This window comes from Phascolarctos cinereus, unplaced genomic scaffold (genome assembly GCF_003287225.1).
Source record: "Phascolarctos cinereus isolate Bilbo 61053 unplaced genomic scaffold, phaCin_HiC Scaffold_3;HRSCAF=262, whole genome shotgun sequence".
Classification (NCBI taxonomy): Eukaryota; Metazoa; Chordata; class Mammalia; order Diprotodontia; family Phascolarctidae; genus Phascolarctos; species Phascolarctos cinereus.
The window spans coordinates 158,047,703-158,073,502 of NW_027555736.1; the positions used below are offsets into that span (position 1 = coordinate 158,047,703).

At 36.2% G+C, this 25,800-nt stretch overlaps 1 protein-coding gene across 3 annotated transcripts in view; it reads left to right on the forward strand.

Annotated features, from left to right (window-relative positions):
* DNAAF4 (dynein axonemal assembly factor 4) overlaps positions 1-25,800 on the forward strand; it is a 94,744-nt gene that overhangs the window by 34,910 nt on the left and 34,034 nt on the right. For all 3 annotated transcript variants that reach the window (XM_020981343.2, XM_020981336.2, XM_020981330.2), the window contains exon 4: positions 9,219-9,459. In XM_020981343.2, coding sequence (XP_020837002.1) covers positions 9,219-9,459 — 241 coding nt within the window. The remainder of the gene's footprint in view (positions 1-9,218; positions 9,460-25,800) is intronic.

A 25,800-nucleotide genomic window follows, 5' to 3' on the forward strand; every position in this document is an offset into this window, starting at 1 on the left:
CCCCAAGAGCACGGCCCTGGGGGGGCAGCTGCCCCCTGAGCTTCTGGCCCACAGACTGAGGGGAATTGAGTGGCTGATCAGAGAGGGATTGCAGGGATCTCTTTGCCAGTGCTGAGGCAGGAATCTCTTGCTTTGCCCATGCTTAGATCTGGGTCACAGTTCTGGGTGGTGGTCCTGGGGTGAGGAGGAGCTGGTGGTGGTGGAGCTTGTAGTGGTGTAGAGAAACCCTCCTCACAGTTACAGGACAGAAAGGATACTTGTGGTAGACCAGGCACAGCCAGAAAGGAGTAAACACCTGCCCCTTATCATAACACCTTGGAAGAACTGAAAATTTACAGGTCCCTACAAGTATCTCTGAAAAGAGCTGTACAAACCCCCAAAGCTTGGGACAGTACATTCTCCACATTGGAAGCAGACTCTTACCTTAACAAAGAGTTTAAAACTCAAGTAATTGGCCGGATCATGAGCAAGCAGCGCAAAAAGAGTCAGACTATATTATCTTACTTTGGTGAAAGAAGATCAAAATATACAACCAGAAGAAGACAACAAAGTCAAAGCTCCTACATCCAAAGCCTCCAAGAAAAATATGAATCAGTCCCAGGCCTTGGAAGAGCTCAAAAGGGATTTTGAGAAGCAAGTAAGAGAAGTAGAGGAAAAACTGGGAAGAGAAATGAGAGTGATGCAAGAAAATCATGAAAAACAAGTCAACAGCTTGCTAAAGGAGACCCAAAAAAATACTGAAGAAAATAACACCTTAAAAAATAGCCTAACCCAAATGGCAAAAGAGGTCCAAAAAGCCAATGAGGAGAAAAATGCCCTAAAAAGCAAAATTGGCCAAATGGAAAAGGAAGTCCAAAAGATTACTGAAGAAAATACTTCCTTCAAAATTGGAATAGAGCAATTGGAAGCTAGTGACTTTATGAGAAATCAAGACACTGCAAAACAAATCCAAAAGAATGAAAAAATAGAAGACAATGTGAAATACCTCACTAGAAAAACAACTGACCTGGAAAATAGATCCAGGAGAGAGAATTTAAAAATTACTGGACTATCTGAAAGCCATGATCAAAAAAAGAGCCTAGATATCATCTTTCAAGATATTATCAAGGAAAACTGCCCTGATATTTTAGAACCAGAGGACAAAATAGAAATTGAAAGAATCCACCAATCTCTTCCTGAAAGAGATCCCCAAAGGAAAACTCCTAGGAATATTGTAGCCAAATTCCAGAGTTCCCAGGTCAAGGAGAAAATATTACAAGCTTCCAGAAAGAAACAATTCAAGTATTGTGGAAACACAATCAGGATGACACAAGATTTAGCAGCTTCTACATTAAGGGATCTGAAGGTATGGAATATAATATTCCAGAGGACAAAGGAGATAGGATTACAACCAAGAATAACCTACCCAGCAAAACTGAGTATAATCCTTCAGGGGGCAAAATGGTCATTCAGTGAAATAGAGGACTTTCCAGCATTCCTGATGAAAAGACCAGAGCTGAATAGAAAATTTGACTTTGAAATACAAGACTCAGGTGGAACATGAAGAGGTAAACAGGAAAAAGAAATCATAAGAGACTTATTAAGGTTGAACTGTTTACATTACTGTATGGAAAGATGATATTTATAACTCAAGAGACGTTTGTCAGTATTAGGGTAGTTGGAGGAAAAAAATTATATGTATGTAGATAGATAGATAGGATAGATAGATAGATAGATAGAGGGCACAGGGTGAGTTGAAGATTAAGGGGTCATATCTGGAGAATAAAATTAAGGGATGAGAGAGGATTATACTAGGAAAAGAAGAAAGGGAGAAGTAGATTGGGGTAAATTATGTCACAAAAAAACAGAAAAGAAAAGTCTCTTACAGTGGAGAGGAAATGGGGGAAGGTGGGAGGGAATGAGTGAATCTTTTTCTCATAGGATTTGGCTTACAGAGGCAATAACATACACATTCAATTGGGTATGGAAATCTGTCTTACCCTACAGGAAAATAGGGGGAGAAGGGGACAAGAGAGCAGGGGGCTGATAGAGAGGAGGGCAGATTGGGAAAGTGGGTAATCAGAAGCAAATACTTCTGAGGAGGGACATGGTCAAAAGAAAGAATAGAATAAATGGGAGGGCAGGATAGGATTAAGGGAAATAGAGTTAGTTTTTTCACAACATGTCTACTATGGAAGTGTTTTGCATAACTGCACATGTATAACCTATATTGAGTTGCTTATCTTTTCAATGAGGGTGGGTGGGAGGGAGAAAGGGCGAAAATTTGAAACCTAAAGTTTTAAAAACATATGTTAAAAAAAGTTTTCACATGCAGCTGGGAAATAAGAAATACAGGAAATGGGGTACAGAAGTGTATCCTGCCCTACAGGAAAATAGAAGGGGAAGGGGACAAGAGAAGAGGGGAGAGAGATAGAAGAGAGAACAGACTAGGTGAAGGGATTTTCATAATGCATGCCACCTTAAAGTGGGGGGAGGGGTGAGATGGGATGAAAATTTGGAACTCAAAATCTTGTGGAAGTAAATATTGAAAACTAAAAATAAATAAATTTATATTTTAAAAAAACTGAAAAGCATAGGTATAAGTGGATTTTTCTTTAAAGTAATAAAAAGCGTCTCCCTGAAATGATCAGCAGGTATTATTTGTAATGGGGATAAGCTTCCCAGTAAGATCAGGAGTGAAACAAGGATGTCCATTATAAGCAATATTATTCAATATTAGAAATGCTAGCAATAGCAATAAGAGAAGGAGGAAATTGAAGGAATTAGAATGGATAATGAGCTAATGAAACTATCTCTTTTTGCAGTTGATATACTTGGAAAATCCTTGAGATTCAACTAAAAAGTAGTTCAAACAGTAATAATTTTAGCAAAGTAACAGGATATAAAATAAACCCACATAAGCCACTAGCATTTCTATATTATCACAACAAAACCCTGTAAAAAAAGATAGTAAGAGATACACCATTTAAAATAACTATAGACAGCATAAAATACCTGGGTGTATACCTGTGAAGACAAATCCAGGAACTACATGAACATAATTATAAAACACTTATACAAATAAAGTCATATTTAAATAATTAGAGAAATATTAATTGTTCATGGGTGGGCAGAACAACATAATAAAAATGATAATTCTACCTAAACTAATCTACTCCTTCAATTAAATTACCAAAACATTATTTTATTGAGCTAGAAAAAATAATAGCAATTCATTTGGAAGAACAAAAGGTCAAGAATATCAAAGGAATCAGTGGAAAAAATGCAAATGGAGAAAGTTTGGCAGCACCAGCTCTTAAACTATATTATAAGGCAGTAATTATCAAAACTATCTAGTACTTGTTGTGAAATAGAAATGTGGATCAGTGGAACAGAGTAGACATACAATATACAACAAATGATTATAGTAACTTTGTGTATGACAAATGTAAAAATTTAAGCTTTGGGGATAAGAATTCACTTTTTAGTACAAGTTATTGGAAAAACTAGAGAATAGTCTGGCAGAAATCAGGGATAGACCAACATTTTACACCATTTCCCAAGATAAGGTCAAAATGGATACATGACCTGGGTATAAAGGGAGATATCATAAGAAATGAGAAGAACATGGGACATATTACCTATCAGACTTATGGATAAGAGAAGAATTTATGAATAAACAAGAGCTAGAGAGCATTATGAGATGTAAAATGGATACTTTTGATTATGTTAAATTAAAAAGGTTTGCACAAACAAGACCAATGTAGCCAAGATTGGAAGGAAAGCAGAAAATGGGGGAAATTTTTGTACATAGTTTATACATAGTCAAATAAAGGGTTTCATATCTCAAATATATTGAGAACTTTGTCAAATTTATAAGAATATCAGTCATTCCCCAATTGATATGAACAGGTAGTTTTTTTGTAAGAAGAAATCCAAGGAATATGTAGTCATATGGAAAAATGTTCTAAATCACCCAGTGATTACCCAGTGATACCACTGTTAGGTCTGTTTCCCAAGATGATCAGAGGAAAAGGAAAAGGACCTATATGTTCTAAAATATTTATAGCAGCTCTCTTTGTTGTGGCAAAGAACTGCATATTGAGGGGATGCCCATCAATTGGGGAATGGCTATGTAATTCATGGTATATACCATGTTTTTGTATATTGTGATGGAATACTACTGTGCTGTAAGAAATAATGAGCAGGTTGATTTTAGAAAAACATGGAAAGATGAGGGAAAAGAAGACTGAAATGACCAGAATCAAGAGAATGTTGTATACAGTAATAAGCAATTTGATCAAAGGATAACTGTGAACAACTAAGTTATTCTTAATATTATAAATACTTAAGTCAACTACAGAGGACCTATGAAGGAAGATACTATCCATCTCCAGGGGAAAAACTCATAAATGGAAGTATGCATAGTATTGTTTTATGTAAAAATAAAGATAGACATAGACATGTATATACATATATACACACACACGCGCGCGCGTGTGTGTGTGTGTGTGAGAGAGAGAGAGAGAGAGAGAGAGAGAGAGAGAGAGAGAGATGGTGGCCTTCTCTAATGCAGGATAAGGAGGGAGAAAGGGAGACAGTTTGGAACTTAAAATGCAAAAAAAAAGTAAAATTTAAAAAAAATTCTAGTGACTTCCTTCTCCTAATTATTTCTCATTTATCCTATATATAGTTTGTTTATAAATATCCATTTACTTGTCATCTCCCTTGTTAGATTGTGAACTCCTTGAGGGCAGGAACTGTCTTTGCCTCTTTCTGTATCCCCAGAGCTTTACACAATGCCTGGCACATTGTAGGCACTTGATATTTGTTTATTACTGACTGGAATGAAGGGACAATAGTACTTCCAGCCCCCCAGACTATATTATAAAATAACAATCACCAAAAACATTTGGTACTGGTAAAAAAAAAAGATAAGTAAATCAGTGCAATGCACTAGATAATGATGAATGAAATAATTTATTACCTGTTATTCAATATACTTCCAAGCACAAATTACCTAGTATTGCTTCCAATTTGATAAGAACTGCTGGGAAAACTAGAAAACAATATGGCAGACATTAGGCTTAGACCAATATTTTCTAATGTATTAAACAATAAATTCAAAACTGATATTTGACTTGAGTATAGAAAGGTGAGGAAAAATAATAAGAAATAAGTCTAGAAAAAGAGATTTGTTGGGGGCAGCTAGGTGGCGTAGTGGATAGAACACCAGCCCTGAAGTCAGGAGGACCTGAGTTCAAATGTGGCCTCAGACACTTGACACTAGCTGTGTGACCCTGGGCAAGTCATTTAACCCCCACTCCCTAAAAAGAAAAAAAGAAGAGATTTGTTGTGGATTTTGAAGGTCTTAAATGTTTGCTCAAGTGCTTTAAATATTAAAGATCATACCATAAAAATAGAAGAGAAGCAGATCAGATATTTTTTCACAACAATGTGTAGAGAATGTATTCTTAATCAATCAATTGCAAAAGATGAAGTAGATAATTTTGATTCCATGAGATTAGGAAACTCTTGAACAAACAAAATGCATCTAAGATAAGAAGGGAAGTGATTGGAGAAAAAAATCTTTGTATCAAATATTCCTGTTAAGAGTTTGATACCTAAAACATAAGGAGCTATTATAAATATATAAGACCAAATTCTATTCTTTGATGAATAAGTGGTCAAAGCATACGAACAAATAGTTCCCAAAAGAATTGTTAACTATTAATAACCGTATGAATGATTGCTAATCATAAGAGGAATGCAAATCAAAACAACTCTTGAGGTTTCACCTTGGCAAAGATGACAAAAGATGGGAGTGGGAAGTATATGGAGGGGTTTTAGAAAACTTGTCCCACTGATGCATTGTTGATAGGCACACAAATTGGTTCAATCATTCTGGAAAGTAATTTGGGTTACATAATGAAGTGACTATATCTAACTGAGCCAGAGATTCCACTGCTAAGCATATACTCCAAAGAGGCCAGTGACAAAAAAGAAAGGCCCCACATACACTAAAATATTAATAGCTTCACTTGTCATATCAAAGAACTAGAAACAAAGTAGATAGATAGCTATTGTTAATAGTATGTGGTATTATACTAGGTACTCTTTGGTGAAAAACTTTTCCAGGATTACTAAGAGTTGTTAAAAAGGTATGAAAACTAGTTAACCTAAACCTGAAGGTTGTTAAAATTTTCTAGACTCTTGCTAGACTTAAAAATAGGAGTTAGGATTTTGTTTGGGGCACAAAAATCTTAAAACCAGTGCCTCAAGTATCTTATAATGGTAATTACCAACTGCTTGTGTTCACACCTATATATGAAAATCTTCTAGTCTGAATTACTGCAAGAATTTTTAGCTGAACTCTTTCTGGCTATTTGCCCTCAACTCTTCCCAAAAATAATACTCCTAATCTCAAAAAACTATAATTTTGTACTTGTTGCCTGTTCATTCAAGTTCAGATGCCTTTTCTTGGCTTTGAGGAATGGCTATAATCTAGTCCTAGGTGAATCCACATTTCTTTACCACCAGTACCTCACACATGAGCTCTGATTTAGTCAAATTAGGACTTCCTCAGTGCCCTCTGGATATATAAACATGTTCATTTGTACCTCCTTGCTTATGCTGCCTCTACCAACTGAAGTACTTTTCTTTCTCCCATATGATTATGAGTACAGAGGCTTTGGTGGAGTACTGATAGGTTTTATCAGGGAGGAATCAAAATATAGAAACTAGACAGACCACCCTGAAGGTAAAGCTGGTGGTCTGAGAAGTTCACACCAGTGGGCATCTGGATAAATAAAGTCTGAACAGAAGGTCAGAATCTAAGTAGGTGTAAGTGACAGGAATTTCTAGCAGTGGGCATCCTAGCAGGCTTGCTGATAATGGTATCAGGATAATGGCAGGCAGTATAGGTGAAGGTGCAAATAGGCTAAGTGGTTAACATAGCAGATAAGGATTCTGGCACATGGACATGCAGGCTAGACCTTCAGACTTATGAACCTTATGAGAGCCTTAACAGAGAGAGCAAAGGTATCAGGAGGACCCTAAACAGAGGATAGGAGAATCAGGATGGCTTTAATAGCTAGACATCTTCCTAAGTCTGGGCAATATATAGTTTATTGAAAAGGACTGTTTTAGAATACTTCAGCCAAGCTGGCTTCTATAGCTTTTTTTCCCCTGTCTTATCATACTGCTCACTCATATTGAACTTGTAGTCCACTGAAAGCCCAGATCATTTTCATAGAAATTGCTTTTTAGACTCATGTCTTCCATCTTATATTGGTTTAAAATTTTTTAAGTTTAGTGTTATCCCTTTATTTATCCCTCTTAAATTTTTTTTGAGATTTCATCCAGCATTCCAGTCAGCTGTCTTTTTGGATCCTGACTGTCATTCATGTTAGTTCTTTTTCCTAGCTCTGTGTCTTTTGAAAATTTGATAAGCTAGGGAGCAGAGTCAAGTACACTCTCTAGAGTACTAAATTAGATACCTCCCACCATGTTGATATAATTCCATTCAACTAGTTTTGAATCCAGCTAACCATATTACTCATACCTCTTAACACAAGAATAGCATGAGAAACTCTTGTCAAATGCTTTGCTAGAGTCTAGATAAGCTGCTGCACTAGTATTCCTCTGATCTATCAATAGAGTCAGGTCTAAAAAGGGAAAAAGACCAGTTCTAACATGACCTATTTTTAATGAATACAATGTTGGCTCTTTGTGAGCACTACTTTTTCTAGAAGTTGTCATCCCTAAATTCTACAATTTTGTAAGGAGTAAAAGTCAAGGTCATTGACCTATCATTTTCAAACTTCTTTTAATTTCCTTTTTGAAAAATTGGAACATTTGCCCTTCCCCAGTCTTATAGGGCCCCTTCTTTTCTCCATCATCTTTCAGAGATCACTGACGTGGCTTAATAACCAATTGCTAATTCATTCAGTTTCCTGGAATGTAGTGCTCATTTGGTCTGGTGAGTTGAACTCTTCAAGGATATATAGTTGTTCTCTCATTATCTCCCCAGTCCAATTGATTTTTCTTCTTTCCTTTCTAGTCCAAGAATTTTTGTATTTTATCCTAATAGAGGTTTTATTTTCCCTCAACAAAGTCCAACTCTGATGCATCATTGTGGTATGGAGGTGACCCTGGTTTCTTGAAAACTATATCAGTACTAGCTGTGGTAAATTCTACCATGCTGGAAAGACTGAGTATAGTCCTGGAAATTGGACTCTGTCTGTTTTCTGAAGAGCAGATCAAATAAGTGTGTAGTGATCCATTATTAATGGACTGGTCAATTGGTAAGGAATTTAGGTCGTGGCACCCCATGAAATAAAGGAAAATACAAGATGGTCCCTAGACCCAAGGAGCTTCCTTCTGCTTCTTTAGTAATGGTGGCAGTGTGGCAGAAAAGGGATGGGGGGTAGGGAAGCAGAGAGTGCTAAAAATTACGTAGTATTTAGTAGTTTGTTAGCTCACACTATCTTAACTCAGCTAATAGTATTCTAAATGTGAGATCCTTTTCTACTGACCAGCAAGTGTAGACAGTATTGGAGGAGCTACATTGCAGCAATTTTGACATTTTTGCAATAAGTGAAACCAGAAAACAAGAGGAAGAAGCAATTAAATAGAAGAGTATCTCAAGACACTTAAGCTCTCTAGTCCTTAGTTTCCACATCTGTAAAATGAGGGGATTGGGCTAGATGGATTCTAGCTGAAATCCTGAAATCCCTTTCAACTCTATGATCCTACAAGCCAATGGTTCTTTTCCTACCTATTCTACATATCCTACCAAGAAGGGAAAATTTGGGGCAGAGAGAACATGAGCCATTGTAGAAGGTATTGATTTTAGAACCAACTGAAATTTGACTCCATAGGGAAAAGATTTTGAAATTTACCGCTGAAAACTTTTCCAAACAAATGGGAGAAACTTTTTCCCCAAATTAATTTCCACATATACATTCTAGTCAGGCCAGTGTTCCTGAAGCTGTTATGTGACATAGCCATAGACCCTGGATCAGGTAGGACTTGGATAAGTGTTGGAAGAAGAATTGTTTGGTTTTTGGAAGCCTATAAATATCTAATACTAACTATAGTGGCAAGAGTTTGAGAGGTCTGAATGATGAATGATCCTAATGTGTATCTTTTCTCCCTATTCTTTCTTCTCTTTTTTCTTCCGAGGAAATATTGTCCTTTACACATTTTTAAGAGTCTGATAATCTCAATTCTTACAGATTGAAGAAAATGAGCGGAAAAAAATTGAAGATTTAAAAGAAAATGAGAGGGGGAAAGCAACTAGGGAATTGGAGGCTTGGAAGGAACAGCAAAAAAATTCTGCTGCTGACGAAGAAAAGATACAAAGAGAAGTAAAAATGTGTCAACAAAAGAAGCAAATAGAAAAAGAGAGAAAGAAATCAAAAGATAAAAAGGCAATTTGCCATATAAAAAGTATGAAGTCTAAAAATACTACAAAAGGTACTGTAGATTATTTTTTAACATTTTCTGGAGAAGTGGTTTCTCTTGGTAAAATTAATGGAATTCAGAGAGTTTCTCTTAATTATCAAATTAAATTATAGATTTGTTGGGGAAAATTTATTTTTGCTGATACCTTTTATGAATCTTATATTTTTAAAGTTCTTTATGATTTTTCTATATAAAATTAAAACTTGATTTTGTTCCTTTCCTCTTTAAGACTATTTCCTAATAGAATAAAACTTTAACTTGAATGCAACTATTCAGAACCTTTGACTAAAAATTTTCCCCCAATGGGTACGTTCTACTTTGAGGTTTAAAAAAAAGTCACTACAAAATAGATCATAGTTTTTTTGTGTTTTTTTTTTAAGGAAAAACTTATAAAATATGATCTACGGCTAGTAAACATTCAGCCTAGTACCCTACATAGTCTACAAGTGAATTATCTAATCCTGACTACAAAATCTCAGATCATCCAAAATTCTTTGTACTTAAAAAGGAAATGTACATTAAAAAAAACAACAACAAACTTTTCAATCGGGATTGAAATAGTTTTTTAACCTGAGTTAACCAGGCCTCCCCCTCCCCATTCTTTTCTTAATCAAAGTTTTACTTTGTATAGTACTATGAAAACCCAAAAATTTTCCAGAAAAAAAGTCATAAGTACTTTTTCTCTAAAAAAATGCAAATCTCTTCTAAGTAATGATGGAAAATATGTTTCCTGACTAGGTTTCAAAACGTAAGAGTTGATATTAGCAGTAGCAAATATTTATTCCTATAAAGATTAGAAATGTGGAATTTATTGCTCTGCTTGCATAAAAAGTACAAGACCAAGAGAAATAAAAGTAAAGATAAAGTTTTAGACATTAATGTTATGATTCAGTTCCTTTTCTCTTTGACCTTGGGATCTATGAAGTAGCTGAAAGAAAATACTTTTTCATTAACAATTGAGTTTAAATTTATGAATTTGGAATATTAACCTTTATTTCAGTTCTATTAACATTTCTATGTTCTGTAATTCTTGTTAATATATTATTTTGTGATGAAATCAGTCATGGGGACTGAAACCTGCAAGGCTGAAAAGTTCTTTACAGTTAAGCTTAAGGAAACTTCAATGCTAAATTTCTATATACTGTAATTTTCTGTTTTTCAATATAAATTGGTCACTAATCTATATTTATTCCCCATCCTCACTCCCTTAGCCAAATGCCGAGATCAGCTTTTAAAATGTAGAAGCCTATACATCTTAATTACTTTGTGGGGGAAAAATTATTTTCAAATACAGTGCTCTAGAATAAAGGGCAGGTAGGTGGTACAGTGGATAGATCTCCAGGCCTAGAGTCAGGAGGACCTGAGTTCAGACTTCAGCCTCAGATACTTATAACCTGTGTGAATCTGGGCAAGCCGCTTAACCCTATTTACCTCAACTTCCTCATCTGTAAAATGAGCTGGAGAAGAAAATGGCAAACCACTCCAGCAGCTTTGCCAAAAAAAAACCCCAAATGGGGTCACAGAGAATCTGACGCAACTGAAAGGACTCAACAACAACAAAGACACTCTAGAATCAGTTGTAAGGTGGGTGATTGATTTACTCAACCCCACTGCTCTTACCATAAATGATAAGATACTCAATCAATTTATTAGCCTTAAATTAAGTGGGAAAAAGCCTTTGAACTAGAGTACTTGCAAAAGAATCTTATTCAGATGGTCAACAGCATTTAAACACTTGCTATGTGCCAGGCACATAGCAAGTATACACTGAGAATACAAATACAAGCAAAAAGAAAGGTACAGATCTCTACTTGCTTGCATTCTTTTTTTTTTTAATTAATTAATTAATTTGTTTTTAGTTTTCAACATTCACTTCCACAAGATTTTGAGTTCCAGATTTTCTCCCCATCTCTCCGCTCCCCTCACCCCAATGGTGTGCATTCTGAATGCCCCTTCCCCCAATCTGTTCTCCCGTCCACCACCGCCCCCCCCCCTTCAATTTTCCTGTAGGGCAGGATTGATTTCTTTACCCCATTGCCTGTATATCTTATTTCCCAGTTGTTTGCTTACATTCTAATGAAAGAAGACGATATACAAAGGAAATGAAAAGGAAGGAGAGGGAGAAGGCATAGTGAAGAACCCTGGGAGGGCAGCAGAACCTACAAAAAGACAGAGTGAAGCAAATTTCCAGACCAAAACAATCGGATAGTTGATCAGAAAGGTATATCGCACTGGGCTGGTAGAGGAGTGCGGTGCGGTATGTGCACACAGGCCACAGCAAACCTGGAGCAGGCCTCACAGGACTGAATCTGCAGGCAGCTGTGGTGGTTTCCAGACCTCTTAATCCATGAATGCCAAAGATAATTTTAGAAGGTCAATGGGAAAAGTCTGTTTCTGCGGTGCTGAGAGAGGAGCGTGGGGTCTCAACTCCAGTTCCCTAAGAGCACGGCCCTGGGGAGGGGCAGCTACCTCCTGAGCTTCAGGCCCACAGACTGAGGGGGAATCAGGTGGCTGATCAGAGATGGATTGCAGGGATCTCTTTGCCAGTGCTAAGGCAGGAATCTCTTGCTTTGCCCATGCTTGGATCTGGGTCACAGTTCTGGGTGGTGGTCCTGGGGTGAAGAGGAGGAGCTTGTAGTGGCTGTGAAGGGGATACCCTCCTCACAGTTCCAGGACAGAAAGGAGTGCTTATAGTCACTAAAAACCAGAGCACAGGCCAGGAAAGGAATAAACACCTCGCCCCTTATCATACCACCTTGGAAGAACTGAAAATTTATAGGTCCCTATAAGTATCTCTGAAAACAGCTGTACAGGCCCCCAAAGCTTGGCATAGCACATTCTCCACATTGGAAGCAGACTCTTACCTTAACAAAGAGTTTAAAACTCAAGTAATTGGCTAGGATCATGAGCAAGCAGTGCAAAAAGAGTCAAACTATATTATCTTACTTTGGTGACAAAGAAGATCAAAATATACAACCAGAAGAAGACAACAAAATCAAAGCTCCAAAGCCTCCAAGAAAAATATGAATCAGTCCCAGGCCTTGGAAGAGCTCAAAAGGGATTTTGAGAAGCAAGTAAGAGAAGTAGAGGAAAAACTGGGAAGAGAAATGAGAGTGATGCAAGAAAATCATGAAAAACAAGTCAACACCTTGCTAAAGGAGACCCCAAAAAATACTGAAGGAAATAGCACCTTAAAAAATAGCCTAACCCAAATGGCAAAAGAGGTCCAAAAAGCCAAAGAGGAGAAAATGCCCTAAAAAGCAAAATTGGCCAAATGGAAAAGGAAGTCCAAAAGATTACTGAAGAAAATACTTCCTTAAAAATTAGAATAGAGCAATTGGAAGCTAGTGACTTTATGAGAAATCAAGACACTGTAAAACAAATCCAAAAGAATGAAAAAAATAGAAACAATGTGAAATATCTCATTGGAAAAACAACTGACCTGGAAAATAGATCCAGGAGAGAGAATTTAAAAATTATTGGACTATCTGAAAGCCATGATCAAAAAAAGAGCCTAGACATCATCTTTCAAGAAATTATCAAGGAAAACTGCCCTGATATATTAGAACCAGAGGGCAAAATAGAAATTGAAAGAATCCACCATCTCCTCCTGAAAGAGATCCCCAAAGGAAAACTCCTAGGAATATTGTAGCCAAATTCCAGAGTTCCCAGGTCAAGGAGAAAATATTACAAGCTGCCAGAAAGAAACAATTCAAGTATTGTGGAAACACAATCAGGATAACACAAGATTTAGCAGCTTCTACATTAAGGACTGAGGGCATGGAATATAATATTCCAGAGGGCAAAGGAGATAGGATTACAACCAAGAATCACCTACCCAGCAAAACTGAGTATAATCCTTCAGGGGAAAAATGGTCATTCAGTGAAATAGAGGACTTTCAAGCATTCTTGATGAAAAGACCAGAGCTGAATAGAAAATTTGACTTTCAAATACAAGACTCAAGTGGAACATGAAGAGGTAAACAGGAAAAGAAATCATAAGAGACTTATTAAGGTTGAACTGTTTACATTCCTGCATGGAAAGATGATATTTATAACTAATGAGACCTTTGTCAGTATTAGGGTAGTTGGAGGGAAAAAATTATATGTATGTATATAGATAGATAGATAGATAGATAGATAGATAGATAGATAGATAGATAGAGATAGATAGAGGGCACAGGGTGAGTTGAAGATTAAGGGGTCATATCTGGAGAATAAAATTAAGGGATGAGAGAGGATTATACTAGGAAAGAAGAAAGGGAGAGGTAGAATGGGGTAAATTATCTCACAAAAAAAAACAGAAAAGAAAAGGCTCTTACAGTGGAGGGGAACAGGGGAAGGTGAGAGGGAATGAGTGAATCTTATTCTCATAGGATTTGGCTTAAGGAGGCAATAACATACACATTCAATTGGGTATGGAAATCTGTCTTACCCTACAGGAAAATAGGGGGAGAAGGGGACAAGAGAGCAGGGGGTGATAGAGAGGAGGGCAGATTGGGAAAGGGTAATCAGAAGCAAATACTTCTGAGGAGGGACAGGGTCAAAAGAAAGAATAGAATAAATGGGAGGGCAGGATAGGATTAAGGGAAATAGAGTTAGTTTTTCACAACATGTCTACTATGGAAGTGTTTTGCATAACTGCACATGTATAACCTATGTTGAGTTGCTTGCCTTTTCAATAAGGGTGGGTGGGGAGGGAGGAAGGGAGAAAATTTGGCGGCCCAAAGTTTTAAAACACATGTTTAAAAAAAAGTTTTCACATGCAGCTGGGAAATAAGAAATACAGGAAATGGGGTACAGAAGTGTATCCTGCCCTACAGGAAAATAGAAGGGGAACGGGATGAAAGAAGGGGCTAGGGAGAGATAGAAGAGAGGGTAGACTAGGGGAAGGGGTATTCAGAATGCATGCCATCTTGGAGTGGGGGAGGGGCGAGATAGGATGAAAATTTGGAACTCAAAATCTTGTGGAAGTAAATATGGAAAGCCAAAAATAAATAAATTTATATTAAATAAAAAATAAAATTAAAAAAAAAGAGTCCTGGGAGAATCAGGAGCCTGAAGGAGTGAGCATGGTTGGCCTAGGTATTTCCTCAATAAGAAGTCCCCGTGAGAAATTCTTCACTGCCAGAAGATGGCCAGCATGGGGGAATGAATTTCTAGGATAAGACTACAGAGACAGAGGCTTCTTCCTCAGTAAGAAGACTGCTAGGTACGGAGTATAGATGGGCCAAGGAAACTTGGCCACTCCCCAGAGATCATCTGTAAATTTATCAAGGAAATTGAGAAGAGATTCATCCCAGAAAATAGAACAAGTGTGGCTTTCCAGCACATCCCTAAGAATGAGTACCTGAGGGAGTAAGGAGAAGTTTTTGCCTTGGCTATATCTCTTTCCTCTACCCACTTTGGACAGAGAAGAATCTGTTAGTTTCAAATGGTGCAGAGGATTTGGGACTTCTATTTTCCCACTGATATCCTGCTAGAATCTCTAATAAGTTATCAGTACTATCCACATTGAGAATCAAAGAAAGATAGATACAGATAAACCATGCTTAAGGAATCTTCTTATGCACCCCACAAATAGAAAAGGAACCAGTACCCCTTGCCACATATGCTCTTTCAGCTTCCCCTGGATTCTGTATATATTTGTGGGAGAATGTATCAGTGGCTTTTGGGTGAGAAGTTTTGTACCAACTGTTCATATTGTACCATGTTAGTAAATACTCCCTATCTAAAAGCTACTTAGGGCTGAAGGATGAAATTAAATCTCAACTGATAATCTGGGGGGAAAGCACACCACTGGAGGTTCAAACTCATGGTATTAGAGAATCTCCATTGATTCCTCTGAGGTATCCCTATACCCCTGAGGGGGAGATTTAGCCAAGTTATAGAAACTCAACTCATCTATGAGAATGGGGATTGGGTTGGAGATTCTCAGAATTTACATGGGCTATACCAATATTTATTTCCAAATGCTCTTTAGATTACCAGATACATCCTTGAATATTAAATATGTCCTGCAGACATTAATTTTTTTTCTTGTGCATAAGTAAACTATGTGGAAGAAAGTTCAAATAGTTTTTTTTAACGTCATTCTTGAGTTTTTCCAAACATCTTGATCTGGAAAACCTCCTTCTGTGCTTTATACATTTTGTATAATAGTATTATCACATTAAGATAGCCTAATCAACAACTTTAGGTAACCAAATATTATAGGCACCTGTATCTAGAAAACTTTCAATGGCTTCTTTCATAGATAAGATGAACTGAAGATGCGAGGTGGGGGTGGGGAGGAATTGTTTAAATTATTTCAAAAGCAATAGGTTCTTCTGTCTTACTATTGTCAATATTAAAAAAGTAAATACTGACAGGAAGTTGTTTTCCCAGCAGAAAATCTTTGACTAGCCTCTTTTTTGGTTTGGAATATGAACGGATAAACATATTTTCTGGGTAAGGAAGAAGCTATGAACTACTATGCCTTATAGATGGATGCATAAGTGTGCAGAGAAAATAAACTTTGTGATTACCCCACAAACTGCTGTTTTTTACAGAAGCATTGAAATGAATGAATAAATATATATATATATAAGCTACACAGGATCAAATATAAAGTCCTCTATTGGCATTGAAATCCCCTTACAACCTGTCCCCTTCTACCTTTCCAGTGTTCTTATGCTTTAGTCCTATACATGGACTCCGTGATTCATCTACACCAGCCTACTTATTCCTCAAATAATAATAGTTCTACTAGCAGTAGTAGTGGTAGTGGTAGCTAGCATTTATATAGCACTTTAAGGTTTGCAAAGTACTTTACATATATCATTTTATCATGTGACACTCCATCTCCATCTCCAGAGATGTACAGGCTGTCTCCCATGCCTGGAATGCTTTCCTTTCTCACCTCTATATTTTTGTTTCCAGTTCAAATCCCATCTTCTCCAGTAATCCTCTCCCAGTCACTCCAGCTTCTAATGCTTTCCCTTCTTGAGTTTATTTCTCAATATGTATCTTATATATATCTAGTTATTTATATCTCTCCTATTAAAATGTGAGCTCCTTGAATTTAGGATTTGCTTTTACTTTTCTTGTATAAGATATGTGGTTACTGCCTAGTGTATAGACAGGTGGCTCATTTGTGGCATGGATAGATAGCAGATTTGGGATGTGGCCAATCCCTCTTTAAGGGAGATTGAGATTTCCACCTTTGTGGGGAGCAAGAAGGGAGCAATGGCTGGGACCTTGTTCCTTTCTTCACAGTCTCCAAGAGGGATATTGGACTAGAATTATATTTTTTCTACCATACCTCAAATATTGGTAGCCTAGGGGAGTCTGGGGCAGTTAGGTGGTACAATAGACAGAGTGCTGGGTCTGGAGGCAGGAGAACTTGAGTTCGAATATCACCTCAAGCACTAGCTACGTAACCCTGGTCAAGTCACTTAACCCTGTTTGCCTCAGTTTCCTCATCTATAAAATGAACTGGAGAAGGAAATGGTAAACCACTCTAGTACCTTTGCCGAGAAAACCCTAAATGAGGTCATGAAGAGTCAGACACAACTGAAGGGACTCAACAATGGCAACGGTACAATACCTTAGGGTCCAATATAAATGACACTTTCCCAGATCACTCTCAAAAGCTGTCACCACCTTAGCTCCCTTCCAACAATTATTAGTCACATTAAAGACTATCTCAGATAGCTAATGTATCTCTTTATCAAAGTAAGCCATATACAGAAGTCAGGGAATTTATCCAGATTAGAATGGAACAAAGAACACTAAGAGTGAATGAACTCTTCAGCTTGGGAACAACATTACAAGCACCTTAGCTCAGCCAAGAAGAGAATGACCTCCTGGGGTGGTGACTTTGGGGAGGGGTATTCTTTTAGCCATCTCTAGAGTTGCAAGAGCTAGAAGTTAGGGTACATATCCAGCTTTCTACATGTCAACAATTCCTGGGAGATCTATCAGTTGTGCACAGACGTGAAATGTGGCTCCATCATTTTCTCAGCCAATCAGAAATACTTTGTGTACAAAGGGAAACCACCCAACCTGCTTAGGCAGAGGTACAACATTTGTGTTTCCAGCACTTAGTATAATGTCTGGCACATATTAAGTGATTGAAAAATGCTTTTTATTGATTTATCAGTTTCCCTGGTTTATCTGTTCTCAGCAATATTCTTTGCTGAAGAATATTTATTCTTCAGATAGTTGCTAATGTGATTTTCCTAAAACACAGCTCTCTGTCACTTTTTCCTCAATAAACTCCAGTGGCTTTTTTTTTTGTCTTTAGGAGCATTTTAGGAGCATAAATTTCTCTGTTTGACCTTTACAGCCCTTTAAACTTGACCCCCCAACATACTTGTCCATTATTATACAGTACTCTCCTTCCTACACTCCTAAGGTATAGCCAGATTGACTTAGTTGTTTCTTACACACAGTACTGTATTTCCTGTATCTGATTTTTTGCATTGACTGTCCTCCATTCCTGGAATGCATTTCCTTCTCACCTCCCTTGATTCCTTTGCACTCATTTCCATAGCTACCTTCTGTGTGACTCCTTTCCTGGTCCTCATCAGTTGGTGCCCCTATAAGGAGGCCAAATAAATGACTAAAGAGAATGCTGAGCCACAACACTGTATACCTGTGTGCAGCTGACTAATTACCCTGAAGCTGGTTCTTTTATTTCTAGTTGCTCGTGCCATGTTTTAACTTTGACTCTGAACAAGTCACTTGACTTCTTTGGGTCTGAATTTCTCCATAGATCACATCAGCAGATCTGATGCAAACAGAAACATAATAAAGAATAGAGGAGCCAAACAAATTTAGGAAGCTTGCTTCTATCTAGGTAGATATTCCATTTTCACAAGTTTATATAAACAGTTAGCAGCAGAAGCAGCTGATAAGAATGGCTCTGAAAATAAAAACTTAGACAAAGTTTTATGTGGCAAAAGTTGTACCTAATAGATTTTGGAGTTTCATCTTCTCTTCTTTTCCCTCAGTTCCTTATCTGGAAAATGAGTCCTTTCTACTTCTCTACTCTTAATAAAGAGGTAAGGGACCACAGATATGGAATGTTGCATATGTTGTTAGACACTTGCTGTATCAGTCAGTTTTCCTTAATTGTTTTTCTTGACTATAAGTGACAGTTCTCTGGATTGGCATATAACAAGAAATGACTGAGATTTTTTTTCTAAAATGCATCAATAAAACTTTAAAAAAATAAAATGCAAAAAACCCAAGGCATTTATGTTAGCTTGACAGTGGATAATATTAAAGCCAGAAAATAGTAATTTTCTTTCATGAGAAATGCTATAATATAATAGGGAATTTCACTAGCAAATAAGGAATTTGGTTCTTAATCCCCACTCTAAAACATACCAGCTATTACTTTAAAAAATGCTTTATTTTTGCCTTTTGGCTTTATATCACAGTCATTTCTTACTCTTCCTCCAGATTGGACATTCTCTTGTGATAAAATGAATAAAGCAAAAACATCTGAGTCTTGAAAGACTATGTCTGACTGTCCTACTGTATACTGTCTTAGTAGTTGCCCACCTTTCCACCATGCAGCAAGAAATATTTCATTATTTCTTCTATAGAACCTCTATTGGTTTTTCCACTATTCTGAATTCAACTTTCTGTTACTTTACTTCTCTATGCTTCAGTTGTCTTATCTATAAAATAGAAATAATAATGCTTACCTAAAGGCAACAGGACTGGAATAATAATTTCTTGAGATCCTTTCCAGCTGTAAATTCTGTGATTCTAGTAATCTTGATAGCTAATTGTATCTTCTCTTTTTTGCTTGCTTCTCAACAACTAAGAGGTACTAAAGTTCAGAGTGTTGCAGCTTTTTTGTGACAGAAATTAAAAAGATTTCAATAAGTAAATATATAGATGAATAAATTATAGCTTAAAATTTCATATACCAAATATATTTTACAAGATCAAGTTTTACATATTAGATTTTATATTACTAAACTAAGAAAGTAAGAGATCCCCATACATACCTAAATGTAATATAATGTTTTTCTTTTGGCCTAACATTAATAATTTTTTACTGAAGTATTTACTGAAATACTGTATAAAAATAAAAAGTATTTACTGAAGTATTACTGAATTAATGAAGTAAAATAATCTTTTACTGGCTGAAGTATTTTCTTCATATGGAAGAAGCTGATACATATATGATAATATTATATAATGTAATAATATTATATGCGCTATTATATAATAAAATCCTTGCTGTAAGACCCTAATTCTTCTAGCTATTTTGCACTTTGTTTTTAATTTTCTAGCTTTAGGTAATTTCTTATTGTGAGATTTCCCCATATGAATAAGAGTTTAAATTAAAAAATCTTTAGGATGCTAACATTTGAATGAAAACCTTAAAATCACTATTTTTGTACTAAAGAATTAGTCTTGTCATCAGTTTTTTTAATGGTATATTTTAGAAGTATATTACCACATGTCAGTTTCTATGGCATTACAACATAAATTTCTCATATCATGAAATTTTTCTAAAACTTAGAAAAAATTAGGACATTTTGTATTATATTTTATTTCCAAGAATTCATGATCTCATTGATATGGGTATTCCCTCCAAAAGCAGATCACAACTCTTTCTGAGTCTCCATTTCCTTTTCTGTATAAGGTGATAATATTTATTACCTATCCCACAGTGCTATAAGGCTTAAGTGCATTGCACACTTTAAAGTGCTACATAAATGTCACTTGTTTTTATTATTGTGTTCACAAACTGAGAGTCAGACTATGGCTAGTAACCATAGTAACAAAAAATAACCGAAGTCATTAGAATTTTAAAGAACTCTTTGACTGTTCTCTGGGACTCTGGGCTGCTTTGACCTTATTTCCCTTTGATAACACTTGAAACAGAGCTTTGTATGGTGATTAACATATAGTATGTCATTAATAGATATTTTTAATTGCCTATCCAAGTGTTTTTCTTGGGGAAAGAAAGCAGAATGTACATGGATGATTTCATAGAAACACTGTAGAATACATTGTCAGTGAAAGATGTTTATGTAGCCTGAGCCACTGATGATTGATTACCCTTGCAGTATAACAGTTCGATTCTGTAACTATAAAGTCTCCCTGCTACACTGATACTCTGTTCTTGAATCAATGCCCTATTCCATCTTGGTTACTGCTTTTTTTTTTTTTGCCAGATTGTTATTTCTGCTTCAAGGGTAATGTCACAAGTGATTATATATTACCAACATAACAAAATTATCCATGGTTTTCAGTCATTTGTCAGCATGACTGGTGCTGTTTGTGTGTTTTTTATGCCTTATTACAGGAAGACAGGTCTTTTAAAATTCCTTTTCTTTCACTTTCTCCATATGGTGAAAGTTGTTCCTTCTTTTCCTAAGGAAAATCCTAGAAAAAGGATCACAGATCCTCCTGCTTTTTTATTTATTATTATTTTTATGCCAGGTTTGAACTCTAGTTTTCTTTATCCACATCTAGAATTCTATCTCTTGTGCCATCTTGCTGCTTCTATGTTTTATAGATATCAAAAGAAAATATATCCAAAATTTGAGAATATGGGGGTGTTATCAGCAGTACACTTGGTCTGGATAAATATTACTATACTTTGAAGTTTCAACAAATTATACAATTCTGTTCACTTAATGAACAAGTATTGCATATCTACTATGCACAAAGCATTATACTAGGCTTTGGGAATTTAAAAAAAAATCAGTAGTCTCTGCCCCAAGAAGATTTTTATTTACTAGGAAGACTTGATATATACAAAAGTAAGTAAAAATAAGGTAGAGTGTTATGATGACAACAAAGGAGAGATTCCGACAAAGTACAAAGTTGGAGGAAGATAGAACATCTTCAGTTAAGGGGATCAGGGAAGCCTCCGTGGATGAGGTGTGGTGCCTGAGCTGAGCCTTGAAAGAAGAGAGGAATTTTCGTAAGAGGAGGGAGTATAGGAACAACTTCAATAAACTTGTAACCAAACAAAAAACCAAAAAAGAAAGGGTTGGCAGTATATGTAATGGAGAAAATCTAGAGGCCTTTCCATTAAGATCTGGTATGAAGCATGTGTATCCATTATTACCAGTATTATGTGATAACAGTAAGAGAAGAAAAAAGAAATTAAAAGGGTACACAAAAAGGAAGTAAAACTACTGCTTTTTATAGATGATATAATCAGTTTAGAGAACCCTAAAGATTCAATTAAAAATTAATTGAAACAATAACTTAAGCAAAGTTATAGTATATAAAATAAACCTATGTAAATCATCAGTATGATTACTAACTCTGTGTATTTCCTTTTATTCCATTATCTTCTGTTTCTTTCTCTGTCTTTTTCTCTTGTCCTTCCTCAACTGCCTGCCTTAATCTATCCTCTCCTTTATCATTCTCTCTCTTTCTTTTGTCCTCTTCCACTCCTACTTCCTATTGGGTTAGGTACATTTCCATACACAACTGAATGTGTATATATATTCTTCCTTTGTTTGAACCAATTCCAATGAGAGTGAGGTTCAAGCATTGCCTGCCAACCCCTATCCATTGTAAAAGTTCTTCCTTGTACCTCTTTTATGTGAGAAAATTGCCTTTCCCCAGAGAACCTCTTTTTTACCCCCTTATTCTGGAGAGCATTCCAACATAGTCAGCAACACCCATGCCCACTGTCTATGTAAACTCCTTTTAACTGCCTTCATAATGATAAAGTTCTTGGGAGTTACATGTATCATCTTCCCATATAGGAATGTAACTGAGTCTCTTATGATTACACTTTCATGTTTATCTTTTTATACTTCTCTTGAGTCTTCTGTTTGAATGTCAGATTTTCTGTTCCCGAAGCTTACTGCTATTGCTACCTCCGTAGCCTGTGTGTGTTCCAGACTGACCTTCACCTGACCTCCACCCTTATATACATTTCTTCTGTCTACCTCTTAAATTTTCTTAGGCCAGAAAAACATCTCACCCAACTTTGTTGGCTCTGCTGCTCCAAAATTTCATTTGAGGCATTATCTTAAAATTGTTTGGAAGGGAATATTGAGAGGATTCAGCTGGGTGACTGCCATTGCTCTGCCAGTTTGGTTCCACCCAAGAGCATGGATTCTTAACCTTTTTTTGTATTATGTACTCCTTTGGTGATCTGGTGAAACCTATGGACCAATTCTCAGAATAATATTTTAAAGTGCATAACATAAAATACAGAGGATTACAAGGAAAACTAATTATAATGAAATTCAATTTATCATATTTTATAAAACAATGCATGTACCCCCTGGAATCTATCTATAGATGTCTTAGGGATTTATGAATCTTAGTTTATGAACTCTGGTATAGAGAAAGGAAAGAAGGGTACCCAGAACAGATCCTTGGGGAATACCCCCAGTTAGTGGGAATGACATGGATGAAGATCCAGAAAAGGAAAGTGGAAAGAGCAGTAAGAAATGTAGGAGGGGAACCAGGGGGGAACATAAAGTGAACAATTTAATTGCTTAAATTCAAACTCTTCTGCACAAGGGGAACAGTTAACTGAGAAAAAAATCTTTGCAGCAAATTTCTCTGATAAAGGTCTGATATCCCAGATATATAGGGAACCAATTCTAATATATAATAGCAAGAGCCATTCCCAATAGATAAATGATCAAAGGATATGAATAGATAGTTCTCAAGGGATGAAAGCCAAGCTATCAACAACAATATGCAAAAATGTTCCAGATCACTAATAATAAGAGAATTGTAAATTAAAACATCTCTAAGAGTTCCTTCTCATAACCGTCACACTGACAAACATGACAAAAATGGAGAGAATGTGAGAGAATAAATATACTAATACATTGTTGTTAGAACTATGAAGCAGTCCAGCTACTCTGAAGAGCAGTTTGAAACTATATCCCCAAAGTCACTAAAAAGTATATACCCTTTGACCCAGTGATATCACTACTAGACCTAACCTCAAAGAGATCAAAGACAAAAGGGAAGACCACATATGGGCAAAAGTATTTGTAACAGTCATGTTTGTTGTAGAAAACTTGAAAATAAGAGAGGGCCCATCAATTTGGGAATGGCTGGAAACATGATATATGAATGTAATGGAATACTGTTGCATAGTAAAAAATGACAAAAGGGAAGGATTCAGAGAAACATGGAAAGACTTATATGAGTGGATGCAGAGTGAAATTAACAGAATCAGGAGAACAATTTATATAATGATTTCAACACTGTAAAGAAAAATAACCTTGAAAAGATTTAAGAACTCTAATCAGCACAATGACAAGCCACATCTCCAGAAGACTGGCCATGAAGTATGCTACTCACTTCCTGACAGAATGAAGATGGACCTGAGAGGTAGAAGGAATGGTGCGTTTTTGGACATGGCTACTGTGGAAAGAAGGAAGGAAACAAGTATTTATTAAGCACCCACTATGTGCCAGGGCAGCTGGGTGGTGCAGTGGATAGAACACTGGGCCTGGAGTCAAGAAGACCTGCATTCAAATGTGACCTCACACTAGCTGTGTGACCCTGGGCAAGTCACTTAACCCTGTTTGCCTCAGTTTCCTCATCTGTAAAATGAGCTGGAGAAGAAAATGGCAAACCCTATAGTATCTTTGACAAGAAAACTCCAAATCAGGTTACAAAGAGTTGGACATGACTGAAATGACTGAACAGCAACATTATGTCAGGCACTGAGCCAATCACTTTACAAATATCTCATTTGATACTCCCCATGACCCTGCAGGTACCCATTTTGTAGTTGAGTGAAGTGAGGTTGACTGAGATTAAGTGATACCAGGTCACACAACTGGTAAGTGTCTGAGACCAGAAGTGAACTCAGGTTTTCCTGACTCCAGGTCCAGCACTCTATCCATAGAATCGTCGCCTTTTTTTTCCCTTTAGGGCAGGGACTATCTTTCTTTTTGCTTGTATTTATATATAAATACACCTGTGGAAGCAGCAAGTAACCGAACCAAAGAAATCAAACCTGTTAAATCAAAATTTTATTTGAAGGAAAGAAGTAAACAAGCATCTGTTAGGTGCTTATTATATGCCAAACATTGTTCTAAGTACTTTACAAATATTAACTCATTTGGTCCTCACTACAACCCCTGAGAGGTAAGTGTGAAAAAAATGCTCTAAATTACTATTGATTAGAGAAAGTCAAATTAAACCAACTCTGAGATACTACCTCACACCTATCAGATTGACTGATATGACAAAAAACGAAAATGATACATGTTGGAGGAAATGTGGAAAAACTGGGACACTAATGCACTCTTGGTGGAATTGTGAGCTGATCCAACCATTCTGGAAAGCAGTTTGAAACTATGTCCAAAGGGCTTTCAAACTGTGCATACACTTTGATCCAACAATAGCTCTGCTAGGTTTATATCCCAAAGACATAAAAAAAGGGAAAAGGACCTATTTGCAAAAAAAAAAAATATTTACAGCAGCATTTTTTTTTTTTGTGGCGGCTAAGACATGAAAATCAAGAGGATGCCCATCAGTTGGGGAATGGCTAAATAAACTGTGATATATGATTGTGGTGGAATACTATTGTGCTATAAAAAATTACAAGCAACATGATTTTAGAAAAACCTGGAAAGGCTTATATGAATTGATGGCAAAGTAAAGTGAGCAATGCTGTATGATGAAGAACTGTGAATGACTTAGCTATTTTCAGCAACGCAGTGATCCAGTATAATCCCAAAGAACTCATGATGAAGTATTCTTTCCATCTCCAGAGAAAGAACTAATACTGTCTGAATATAGACTGAAGCATGCTATTTTTCACCCTTTAATTCTTTTTTAAAAATTCAGGTCTTCTTATACAAAGCAAATAATATAGAAATGTTTTACGTGATTGAATATGTATAAACTATATCAGATTGTTTACCATCTCAGGGAGAGGGAAGGGGAAGGGAGGTAGGGAGGAACAGAACTAGGAAATCAAAACTTTTTTAAAAATGTTAAAAATTGTTTTAACATGTATTTGGGGAAAAAGATAAAATATTTTATTAAAAAAAGGAAAAAAGAGAAGAGTAGACTTGGGGGAGATATGATAAAGTCTTCAAATATGCAAAGGACTGTCACATAGACAAAAACACTTTCATTTTTGTTTTAGTATCCCAGGTGACTAACTCTATGTCTGTAATGTAATAGATGCTTAATAAATGGTTGTTAATTTGATCAGAAAAAAATATGTATGATGTACACATTTACATTTCTTAATATAAAAAGAATCCTGGGCTTATTTATACTAGTTACATTTGGGAATTCTTTCCCTTTAATATCTTCAAAGCACTAGTGCTTTTGTAATGTGCTTGATTGTAAAATGCAATGAATAAAAAAATTTTAATGTCATAT